The following is a 12,455-nucleotide window of genomic DNA, read 5'->3' as shown; positions in this document are numbered from 1 at the left end:
CAATGTGGCAAAGACCAAGGAACTGATCGTGGACTTCAGGAAGACCAGGAAACACTTGACCCCTGTTTCAATCCAGGGGGTCAGTGTTGACATTGTGGAGGACTATAAATACCTTGGAGTACACATTGACAATAAACTGGACTGGGCTAAAAACACCACAGCACTTTACAGGAAGGGCCAGAGTCGTCTCTATTTTTTGAGGCGACTGAGGTCCTTCAACATCTGCCAGAAAATGCTGAGGATTTTCTACGAGTCTGTTGTGGCCAGTGCGATCCTCTATGCTGTTGCATGCTGGGGGAGCAGGCTGAGGGTCGCAGATGCCAACAGACTCTATAAACTAATCCGTAAGGCCAGCAATCTTGTGGGGATGGAGCTGGACTCCCTCAAGGTGGTGTCGGAGAGGCGAATGCTGTCCAAGATAAAGACAATGTTGGATAACACCTCCCACCCACTCCATGACATGCTGGTCAGTCACAGGAGCACGTTCAGTGAGAGACTGAGATTACCGAAAAGCACCACTGAACGACACAGGAAATCTTTCCTGCCTGTGGCCATCTCCCTGTACAACGCATCCACTTAACACAGTTTGCTGCTACAACTACACATGTTTCTTTTCCAGCTATTTATTTATGAGTGACTTATGTATGTATGTATATATATGTATATATTGTACTATTCTTAGTTAGCGTATTGTCTGTCTTGTCTTAATGTTGGTTTATAATGGAGCACTGTAACAAAAAATAATTTCCCCCAGGGATCAATAAAGTATTCTGATTCTGATTCTGATATATGTTTTTTCTTTGCCGCACAGGCGTCCCCTCTGCTCCTGGCCATGTTGTTGCTACTAGGAACACCAAGTCATCTGTGTTTGTGCAGTGGGAGGCCCCCAAACACCTGAAACACCTCATGGGATATTACATCGACGGCCGTGTCGTTGGAGCCAAGGAGTGGTTTGCATGCAACCATAAACCCTTCAAACATACCAGGTAAGAGGGACAAAAATGTTACACGATGGTCTTACTGTGATTCAGATGTTTCAAATGACACCAGTTTGGCAAAACACGAGTTTTTGCTTCTCAGCCTTTTGAACAAGAAGGAAAAAAAGAATTTAATGAATATAAATAAAGTGTCTCCTCTAGAGGAGTGTTACACAGGAGTGCAGTAACTCCACAGCACACAGAGAGCTCAGTCTGAGAGTCCCTGAGCAATGTGTCAGGTTTAATATAAGGCAAAGGCAGGTTGTGGAGTCATGGATAAATGATGATGATTTCAACAATTTTCTAGCTTGTTTTATACTTTATTCTGCAGTATTCCCAATATCAGCTGACTTTCTCAAATCTGAAGATAAACTCACGATGGCTTTTGTGAGTGGAGCTCACAAAAAATAGTTTAGCCAGAATAACAATATGTACATAGAAATATCCGATGTGGGCACTGGTTTAGCTCAATAGGTGAGCAGGTGACCACACGCCCTGTGACCAGAAGAAGCGAGCGAGCTTTGAGTCCGAGCTGTGGCCCTTTGCCGTGTGTCTTCCCCTCTCTCACTCTCTCCCCACTTTCCTGTCCATCTTTCACTGTCACTGTTCAATAAAGACAAATGCCCCCCCCCCCCCCCCCCCCCCCCCCCAAAAAATAATATTTAAAAAAAGAAATATATAGAAACAAGAGGAAAGACTTCAAGAGGTTTTATATGTATTTGATTTAAAAAATGAGTGTGTGCGTGCCTCAGGTTTGTGGTGCACGGCCTGATCCCAGGGGAGACCTATGTGTTCCGTGTCCAAGCCGTCAACCTCTTTGGCCTCAGTGAGGAGTCACAGGAGTCCTCTCCCATTGCTGTGGAGCCTGCACTCGGTAAGAGTATTATCAAGTTCATGATTGCGATTTATATGCTGCCTCTGAAAAGTTAAAACGCTCTTTGAAACTGTCATTTTTTTCAAAGAAATGTACATTTCTTTGAAAAAATAGAGGAATACATTGGAGAATGTATAATTTAAGAGAAATGGTGTTTCTTAAGATTACCAGAGTCCTTGAACCAACGTGATGCTCAGTGTGATTCATTTCATTATTCTGTGCAGGCAAGGGGGCTGAGTATGGTATGTATTCAATAGCTGTGTTTACTTTTGTCCCCCCCTTACTTACCCACAGCTTTCTCTTTATCCACCTTTCACTTTACATTATTGTGTTTTGATCACACAGAGACGTATTTTTAACAGGACTCTACAAAACACTTCACACTTCAAAGTCTGACAGTTACTCAGCACAAGAGTTGAAAACTTTACGATAAAACTTTGCAGGCTGCTCAGTGAAGTGTGAGAAAGTGCATGACAGGCTCACATGCAGCCGATCACAGTCATCGTTTCCTAGATTGATTAAAAAATGTTGAACTTTGAAAGACGTTATGTAAGATGATGTCATACAAAGTTTAAAAATGAAGCTTCATTAAATGTGAAACTTTGTAATTCAGCAACTCCCAGCTCTCCCTTTGGGATCACCATGCTGAGTTCTGATGGTTCCTCCATAACTGTGGCCTGGAAGAGTCCCAAACACTGTGGTGGCTCCAAGGTTAACGCTTACTACATTGATAAGCGGGACGCTGACACTTTAGTCTGGAAGGAGGTCAACCTAAACGCTGTCACAGAAAGAATGTGCACTGTGAGTAATCAGACACAAGATTAAGATTTTCTTTCTTAAAGTTTTCTTTTCTTGTACTTGATAAAGCTAAATTTGATTAATTTACATTTACTCACTTTATTATTACTACTTTATTCATTCATTTGATGATTGTGCCACACGTTATTTTAGGTGGAAAATCTGAAGGAGGGAACTTTTTACGAGTTCAGGGTCACTGCTGGTAACATGGCTGGTGTTGGTCTACCATCTGCTGCCAGCGTTCCAATGAAATGTGAAGCTTGGACCATGGAAGAGCCAGGTACAGGATTGTCCATGTGACTTTATTCTGTAGAGTTATCTCTGCATCTCACAGTGAGTATGGCAGCTGTTGTTTTGACAGAGGCAAATTCACCAAAATGCCTGTTGAACTCCTGCAAATGTATCAATAAAATGAGCATCCAAGGCTTTTAAAATGTATTAAAGGTTAAAAAAAACATTTGAATTCCAGCCCAAAAAATAAAAATAAAAAACTTAACTGATAAAAATGTCAGTTAAGTTGCATTGACTCCAGTTCAACTACAGCTCGTGCGTCGTGTGTTCTTTCTGGAACTGATGATGTTTCTGTAAATTCAAGGCCCAGCCTATGACTCGAGCTTCAGTGAGGTCAGAAGCCACTCTCTGGTCATCCTGTGGAGGGCTCCCATTTATACTGGAGCAAGTGCTGTCACTGGATACTTTGTGGACATGGCTAAGAAGGGCTCATCAGAGTTCGTCACTGTGAATCAGGAAGCTGTGAGCCACCGTTACCTGCAGGTAGCAAATCTGGTGCATCATGCATATTCCAACAAATGGCCAACCCTCTTTCCACACCCAAGTCACACTCTCCATGTGATGATATTTCCCTGGTTTTCGTAGGTGACTGGACTGGAGGAAGGTGAAAGCTATGTGTTCAGAGTCCGTGCTGTCAATGCACACGGTGTTGGAAAACCTTCCCAGTTGTCAGAGCCGGTCTGTGCTAAAGCTATTCCAGGTGATGAAAACAAACTGAACGTGTGCAGGCAGCTCTGCACTTTATCCTTTATATTGGCAAAACATTCAGAGACATGTGAGACGACAGCATGATAATTGTCTTTTATTAAAATACTTAGACATCGTATGAGCAGACATAAAACACAAAATCACTGATAATTACAGTTAAGCATTTTTAAGTAGAGAACTTTAGCATTCACTAGAGATATCAAATTTCATATACAAATGAAAACTTATGTGTGGTATCACAGTATTTTGGGAATTTCTCTCACACAGTCTAAACATAGAGGCTGTAGTGCTTTCATGTAGTTTACTTTTTTCATTTCTACAGACACATAGTAATGCTTTCTTCCTTACTTTGTAATATTTGACATATCATTGAAAAGATGTGTACACACTTTGGAAGGTGAATATCTTTGATCACTTCTCCCTGCAAACACATGCAAATTACTGCAATGCAAATTGAATTTGTTCATATCATGATTATCAGTTTAATTTATGACACTAAGTTTAGAATTAAAACCACACAGATTATCTGACTATTATCTGATTATTTATGACAGCGAGTATTTTATTTTTGTTATTACTCACTGGAGGGTTTCACGTGTAATTTGCAGGCACAAAGGAGATTGTGGCTGGTGTGGATGAGGAGACTGGAGATGTCTTCCTGTCTCTTGAGGCCTGTGAAATCTGCGAGACGTCCAAGTTTGTGTGGTCGAAGAACTACAAACTCATCAGTGACTGTCCCAGAGTGGCTGTCACAACTAAAGGCAGAACGTAAGCTTGATCTTTGAGCTTTGACTTTGTTCTGTGTCCTTCGTTTGTGACAGCGGGACGAATCTAATGAATCATTCAGTAAATACACCAGCGCAAACAATGAGCTTCTCCCTCGGGGCCTGAACTAGTTTGCTTTGTCATCTTGCTTCGGTGAACTCAAAATGAAAACATGAAACACAGCCGGATCAAGTTTTTATGTTTCCATTCAAAAAGCTAATAGTTCATTCAAGTGTTTTCTAAAAAAGCTCATTATTGGCCACTTTTTTGCATTTTTTTCTGGCCAAAAAGTCACAGGTGATTGTATTGCCTTAGCATTTAATAGGAATTTACTGATTTAAGTTTAAAGTAACAAAAAATTTGACTGACCAAAATGTACCAGAATATTTTTAATAAGAGTATGAGGAAATAGTGAGGACTATACCATTAGGATATGTAACATGACACTGTAACAAACCCACTGTTTTAAATAACAGCAAATTTGAATGGAAATTAAATTTATAGTAAGAATTAAGTGACTTGTGAAAGAATTTTTGTTTGACACCCTGTTGAATCCCAGTTGAAAACTGCTTTAAATGTCCTGACTGTAATGGATCTTACCTTTATTTCACAGGTCCAGACTTACTTTCACTAACCCTGATAAAGATGATTTGGGCAAATACTCTGTCATCGTCACTGACACAGATGGAGTCTCTGCCAGCCATACTCTCACTGAGGATGGTCAGTCATGTCTACAAGTTGCTCTATATGTCAAAAGCAGTCATAAAAACATCAGATTTCATAATTCAGAGCCCCTTAGTTCTTCTCGCTCCGAATTGTTTCTTTATGAGTATATTTGTTTTCTTGAATCTTTCCCGCAGCCCTGAACACTATGTTGGAGCTCAGCTATGCCATCAGACATCCGAGTGAGTGTTGTGCCTCCCCATCAAACCCATTTACATCCAGTTTGTTTCTTACTAATTTAATTTTTAAATGTCTTTTTCTTTTTCAGTTGTTCCTCTGAAACATGGTCTGAACTATGAGGTTCTGGAGAAAGGACACGTGCGATTCTGGTTGCAGGCAGTCAAACTTTCACCATCTGTGTCCTATAGATTCATTGTCAATGACAAAGAAGTCACGAGTGGGGAGGTAAGGTGTCGACCTTTCAGAAATGAGTGAGTGTGAAATCTAATTATGAGTGAGTTGTATGTCTTCTCTTCTGTGTCTCTTCAGTCCTAATAGAAAAATACAATCACACATTTTGAATTCTTGATTCTGTTCATCTGGACGTAGCGTTCTCAGTGGGAGAAGCGTTTCGTCAGTCATCCCACTGTCCTTTCTCCCATCAAAAATGCTACATGCAGATGAACAGAATCAACTTTTGGGGATTTTCTTACCTGAATGATTGAACATTCCCACGCATCGAGATATTTTGAACTCTTGCTTTTAGGACATTGAATTCTTATTAGTCATTAAGCATCCTCTATTTTGATTTTAGTTGTTTGAGTTTGATTATTTAGAGTTTAGTTTATCACTTTCATGATTTTATTCTTTTAGTAATGTCTCCATGTTTAGTCTTAAGTTCTTACTGTCTTTGTAATATGGTTTCTGTTAATCTTTAATATTTTTTATGTTTCTGACACTTTGTGTAGCCTTTAGCCTTCCCAGTGTCTGTGTGTATCTGGTCAAGTTGTCTCCTCTGTTAGGTGTTCTCTGTTTGGGTGTTTTATTTTGTTTTATTTTGATAGTCATTTATGTCTCGTGTTGTATTTTGTTTCACTTCCCCTGTATTATTGTCTTTGATTGGTTTCAGCTGTTTTCTGTTACCCAGGTGTTTTCACTCATCCCTGATTGCCCTCTGTGTCTGCATGTAACTGGTAAATGGTTCTTATATAGTGCACTTCTATTGTACCCGAGGATTCGAAACGCTTTCTACAGCATGTCTAATTCACCTATTCACACACACATTTAAACACATTAAAACACATTTAAACACATCTAAGTGCTTTTTCTCTGACATTCACAATTCACGCATCGAGAGCAGCTCAAGGTTCCACATCTTTGGCATGAAGACTAGAACGGCCACGGATCAATTAGTGGATGACCTGTTCATGAGCTACAGCCGCCCTGTGTGTATTTAAAGCCTTAGTTTGGGTGTGTTTACTTGTCATGTCATATTTCCCTTTCTGTTTCCTGGAATGTTTCTTCTGGTTTCCTGGATTTAGTTACTTTGCATCTTGTATTATTTAACTTCAGTTTGCATCTAAGTTGGATTTCATCAGCTAAATCAGCAGCTGGCCTTTTGTTTCATCGAGTCTACATCTGAAGTTTGCGTTTTGGACTTTCATTCTACACATTCCATTACATGACATAAATATGAAGTTGAGGACTTAAGAGTAAAACTTCCTGCATTTCTTGTTCTCCTTTTTCCCAGCTTTGGTTCACATCATTCTTGAACTGATATGATCTCAAACAGCATTCAGTCAGAAAAACCCAACCAGACAAACACACAAACATCATTCTTGCCAAGCAGTCAGCTCAGGCTCACTTCATTTTTATTCTTTAGTTTCATTCAAAATAAAATGTTTCCACATGATAATATGACTACTAAGAAAAGTAAAGTTTAGCTAAATATGTAAAGGAACCCATATGTAACTTGAACAAAGACAAGGAAACTTTACAAATCTTTTATTATATTATTCTAGTTTCTTAAAAGCAGAACAGATACTGTAAAGTAGTCTTTTCTTTTTTACAAATGAGTGTCAAAAGTATTTAAACACATTGAAATTCTCATAGTTTAATATTTTCATCATTTTATTCCTCTTAGGGACAGAAGATCAGTCACGATGTGGCCACTGGAATCATCCAGATGACAGTGGATCATTTCACCAGAGCCAATGAGGGCACATATACTGTTCAGATCCATGATGGCAAGGCCAAAACCCAGAGCTCCCTGGTCCTGGTCGGAGATGGTGAGAGTTTTCCATCTCTCACATAGAAGTCCATATAACTCGTGTTGGAATACTACTTTGGAAACTTATAAAAACCTCTGTTTCTCTGATTGCACCAACCAAAAGGGCAGCACAGCGAGCATTTCATCTGTGTCTGTTTTTTACTCATTCAGTGTTCAAGGCTGCTCTGAAGGAGGCTGAGTTTCAGAGGAAAGAGCACATTAGGAAGCAAGGTATGAATATTTTTGATGACTTTGGCACAAGTAGTAAGCAAGTTTGAGTAAAATAATGGATTTAGAGATGTGTGCGGCCTTAATTTATGTCATTCATGTGGTTCTTTGTTCTTGTCCTTGTAGGCCCACATTTCTCTGAGTATCTATATTTTACTGTCACCGAGGATTGTACTGTTATGCTCGTCTGCAAGGTAACAAAACCACGTAATTATGTAGGATTTCCTGTAACTCTGAACCACATGTCAGATGTGCTTTCCACATGTTCATTGATTCTGTTTCACTTCTTATTGCTTTGCTTTCTTGTAAAAACAAAATCCTTTAATCTTTGTACTTGTCAGGTGGCTAATGTGAAGAAGGAGTCAACTTTACACTGGTACAAAGACGATGAGGAGATTGTTCCAGATACTCCCCCCAATGTCATGTCTGGATCCTGTGCTCTTCCCCTCCCACTGGTAACATCTGCACAATCCACACTGAAAAATATAATGTAATATAAAATAACCTTGTTTTTATTCAGTTCTCCAGAAAAGATCATGGTGTTTACAAGGCAGTACTCAGTGACGACAGAGGAAAGGACACATCTGTGTTTGACATTTCAGGCAAAGGTAAATTTTTAGTGTTGTGATGGGTCAGCTATTAGCTCTTGGTATTGTCATATTAGGTTTCTGTACCGTATTCATTGTGTCGTTTTTCCCACTTTGATTTCCAGTGTTTGATGACATCATCAATGCCATCGCCCAGATCGCTGGTAGGTTGGATCAGCTAACTTACACAGCATCTCAAACTGTTAAAATATCTTTGCTGCATAGGCCAGTGTATGTATGTATATGTGTGTATATATATATATATATATATATATATATATATATATACACATATATACTAGGGGTGCAACGATATTCGTATCGATATTGAACCATTCGATACAGTGCTTTCGGTTCAGTACGCATATGTATCGAACAATACAACATTTGTAATTTATTTTATCAACTTTCCTTCTGACGATGCTGTCTGTGTGGAGCGCTCAGTGAATCTGCGTTCGACTACTCCGCCTAGGCTGCACTGTCGAGCGCAGATCCACTGAGCGCTCCACACAGACAGCATAGTCCGAAGGAAGAGCGCAGGGCACCTCCCCCACCCTCATTCAGATCTGGCGTTTGGAATTATTTTGGTTTTCATGTGACGTATGACCCTGAAGGTAAGCGAGTCATGGACTAAAGTAAAACAGTATGTTGGATGTGCCATGCAATGCTCAATTACATGGGTGGGAACTAGTGTGTTAGCGCAGTTAGCTCGTTAGTGTTGGCCGTCTAGCCCCATGCACGGGGCGATCGGCGGTAGCTCGTTAACGGAGATTTGCCATGTTGTGGTGTTAAGGTCATTTCAACGAGATTAACCTGAAAGCACTAGTGGGAACACAACGAATATGACTGCACATTTACGCCGACATCATCCTAGTGCAAAGACAAAAACAACAAGCATGCTACTAACTTTAGCCGAGTCATTTAGACAGCTGTTAGCACATGATTCTCCTTATGCTGCTGAGAATATAGCCCAGAAGAAGCGGATAGTATAGCTTTTATTTTGGAAAGAGCCATTTCTCTGTAATAAACTCTCTTTTCCAAAGATGCATGATTCCTCAATCAGATACAGGGCTTGCAATATCGCTAGCCTGACGTCCTGGGGCTAGCGATTTTTTTCAGTCGGGCTACCAAAATCTATCTCTTCCCTGCCCGTCGGGCTATTGTAAGAAGGAAAAATATATGTCAATGCTTTTGCATTCTTTCAGAAATGTAGCTGGGTAATTATGTCATTGGCATCGGTGAGCCACTGTCAATATGTGACATATTGAAATCGCGTTTGAATTTGCGCTTGTTTTTTTGCTTTCACTTTGCAATCGTGCGAACTGTGTATAGAGAGCGACAGCACTGATCTGTGAGTGATGATAATTTGTGCACCAATTCCTCTGACATCGTCTTATTAATCGTTAGCTTACTATGCAAACATGACAAGTGAAATCTCCCGCAGCTTAAACATGTGAGAGGTTGATCGCGCAGAGAATCGCTGAGCTTATGTGAGTGCGTGTGTAAAAGCAGCAGGATTTATATTTGACTACGATGACCTGGATGACTGAGAACCTTCACAGACAGATATATATTTTAGTTCTGCTGAGCCAAATAAGACAGGTCAGGGTGAAGAAGTGACAGCCAAAGAAAAGCTTACCACAAAACGGAGAAGTTATGACAAATCAGACTATAAGGCAAAAAGAAAGTGCAGCTTTATGGTTTCATGGACAAAATAATTTCTGTGGCTGCAATATGACAAGCTAAATAACCAGGGCTGCACATAAGTGGTCCGCAGGTGCGCATTCGCTGTCAAAATAAAAAACATGCACAAGGGTTAGGGTTAAATTTAAAAACTGTACTTTTGAGTTAAAATATATATTTATAATTTTAATAAATGACAAATTAAAAAGGCATGAACATTTTTTTTGTATCGAAAAAATATCGAACCGTGACACCAAAGTATCGAACCGAACCGTGAATTTTGTGTATCGTTGCACCCCTAATATATACATATACTAGAAGTGCCTTTCTTAAGAAAAGTCCAGTGGAAAAGCTGCACCAAAGTCAGCTGCAACAGTACTGCTGCAGTTTGATGCTGACAGAGCTGGAAACTGGTTCAGAAGGATAAAGTATGTGTACATGTTAACCTGGAAACAATTCTGAGAACCCCAGCTTTTCTCTAAATACACAAATTTACATTAAGTCTGCTTTGGCTAAGAGACGAGGCTGTGATGACATTCTGAAGTCATTTCCCTATTGTTGGTGCCTGTGCGTTTCATGGTGGTTGTCTTTAGGTGCATCTGCTTCTGAGCTGGTGTTGCAGTGTACTCCAGAGGGCATCAGACTGCAGTGCTACATGAACTACTATACAGAGGAGATGAAAACCATCTGGAAGCACAAGTACAGTCGTGAATTTAAATATTTTAGATTATTCAAATATCTCTTTTTAGTTTATCATTTTAAGGTTTAGCTATTTTACTTTTTGAGATATTTTGTTTTACTGTTTATATGGAACAAAAGTTCATTATTCACAGACACTTATAGGCAGTCTGTGAGCTTACCCAGGCTGCTGCATGTGAGACAGCATTGAATCATAACATCTTTTGAAACAAATTTTCTATGAAACACTTCAAACACAGATGTTTTGAGTAGTTCTGTGGGTGGCTCAGTTAGCAAAAGGAGATGTCATGCAAATGTGTCACTTGTGGGGTTTGTTTGTGTCCAACTTTGATCAGGAGTGTTTAATATTGTAGAGAAGCACTGCTAGTTTTTAAAGGGGTGTAAAAGCACACAGACATTATGCCTTAGAGTCACTATATCTCACATTTGAAAGCAGCCTACGAAATGTCTGTGTTTGTTTTTTCACTCTGTATGAATTAATAACGAAGTTTTGAGATCCATGATGTAAACCCGCAGGGAGAGTAAGATTGCCTCCTCTGAGAAGATGAGGATTGGCGGTACAGCTGAGATGGCCTGGATGCAGATCTGCGATCCGTCCGATAAGGAGAAGGGTCATTACTCCATGGAGATCTCAGATGGCGTCAAGACCCACACCCGGACTTTTGACCTCTCTGGACAAGGTAAAAACCTCCATCTGTGCCACCATTTGTTTTCATTACAGTTTTTCTCTTTTGCTGTGATTGTCTTATTTATTTGTCTATTTATTTTGGAGTTTCTAAGATGTGAAACCTTTTGTCTTTGAAAAATTGACTCCATTGTAATCATTTGTTTTGTAGCATATACAGATGCCTATGAGGAGTACCTAAGACTTAAGTAAGTGTTTTGATGTTACAAGTTTGTAGACATGCGGTTTTAATCATGTCAAATTTTAATCAAATCGAATTTCCTCTTCGTCTTTTAGGGCGGCTGCATTCGCTGAGAAGAGTGAGTATTTCACAACTTGTATTGAGACAGTTTGAGAGAGATTCCTCATGTATCTTTCAATAAAGGTACATTGGTTAATTATTTTTTAAGCTGTTTATACTATGCGCACATCTTACAAGGACAAAAAATTGATAATCACAAGTGCCCTCGACAGCTCTTTAAGCATTCTGAAAATTTTCACAGGAATTTGTGGGCAAGGTATTTTATTTTAAAGGCAAAGTAGAAATGAATGTCTTACTCATTCTTCCTCTTCCTCCCCCTGAACATCTCAGACTTGATCTACTAGTGCACAATAACAACACTACACAATAAATGTAAAAAGACAGATTGCTGTAGTTTTAAGATCTTTGATTTCTAAGTCTGGGAGTGAAAAGTGACTTTTTCTTTTTCTGTTCAGACCGTGGTAGAGTGGTTGGTGGTCTACCTGATGTGGTCACCATTATGGAGGAGAAGGTAAACATTTTCCAAACTCGGCAATCAACGTCTCTTTTCACAGAGGGAGAAAAGACACGTTGTGGAAGATGATGCTTGAGTAATGATTAAATGCAGAGTGGTGGATAAACACAGAGAGTGAAAAGAGGGGTGGGCAAGTTCAGGCCTCGAGGGCCGGTGTCCTGCAGGTTTTAGATCTCACACCTGAATCACATGATTAGTTCTTTACCTGGAGAACTTCAGGACATGTTGAGGAGCTAATTTAGCCATTTGAATCAGCTGTGTTGGTTCAAGGACACATCTAAAACCTGCAGGGACACCAGCCCTGGAAGCCTGGAGTTGCCCACCCCTGTGTTACACCATAGTCTGAGATGTACTGCTGCGTACAGTATTGATAACAGTATTGACAAAACACTTCTTTGGATGGCTTTTGTTCAGATGTCATGCCTCAATTCATATTTAGTCTGCAGTTTAAGGTTCATTCTAAAAATGTTTAA

At 39.7% G+C, this 12,455-nt stretch overlaps 1 protein-coding gene across 5 annotated transcripts in view; it reads left to right on the top strand.

Moving 5' to 3' along the window:
* The window catches only part of myom2a (myomesin 2a), a gene marked incomplete at its 5' end in the record, with an annotated part of 29,337 nt that overhangs the window by 15,322 nt on the left and 1,560 nt on the right, over positions 1-12,455 (top strand). For 3 of the 5 annotated variants that reach the window (XM_080880621.1, XM_080880624.1, XM_080880623.1), the window contains 22 exons: positions 812-986; positions 1,730-1,851; positions 2,076-2,093; positions 2,465-2,652; positions 2,803-2,929; positions 3,245-3,423; positions 3,526-3,640; positions 4,257-4,416; positions 5,027-5,133; positions 5,274-5,318; positions 5,405-5,541; positions 7,220-7,364; positions 7,517-7,576; positions 7,700-7,767; positions 7,915-8,028; positions 8,094-8,181; positions 8,286-8,324; positions 10,437-10,542; positions 11,059-11,222; positions 11,379-11,415; positions 11,504-11,526; positions 11,924-11,979. In XM_080880621.1, coding sequence (XP_080736747.1) covers positions 812-986; positions 1,730-1,851; positions 2,076-2,093; positions 2,465-2,652; positions 2,803-2,929; positions 3,245-3,423; positions 3,526-3,640; positions 4,257-4,416; positions 5,027-5,133; positions 5,274-5,318; positions 5,405-5,541; positions 7,220-7,364; positions 7,517-7,576; positions 7,700-7,767; positions 7,915-8,028; positions 8,094-8,181; positions 8,286-8,324; positions 10,437-10,542; positions 11,059-11,222; positions 11,379-11,415; positions 11,504-11,526; positions 11,924-11,979 — 2,273 coding nt within the window. The remainder of the gene's footprint in view (positions 1-811; positions 987-1,729; positions 1,852-2,075; positions 2,094-2,464; positions 2,653-2,802; positions 2,930-3,244; positions 3,424-3,525; positions 3,641-4,256; positions 4,417-5,026; positions 5,134-5,273; positions 5,319-5,404; positions 5,542-7,219; positions 7,365-7,516; positions 7,577-7,699; positions 7,768-7,914; positions 8,029-8,093; positions 8,182-8,285; positions 8,325-10,436; positions 10,543-11,058; positions 11,223-11,378; positions 11,416-11,503; positions 11,527-11,923; positions 11,980-12,455) is intronic. The other 2 variants (XM_080880622.1, XM_080880625.1) reach the window with 1 other exon arrangement.

This window comes from Rhamphochromis sp. 'chilingali' (assembly GCF_963969265.1).
Source record: "Rhamphochromis sp. 'chilingali' genome assembly, chromosome: 4".
NCBI lineage: Eukaryota > Metazoa > Chordata > Actinopteri > Cichliformes > Cichlidae > Rhamphochromis > Rhamphochromis sp. 'chilingali'.
Note: the sequence above shows the minus strand (reverse complement) of the source record. Positions and strands in the feature narration are given on the sequence as shown.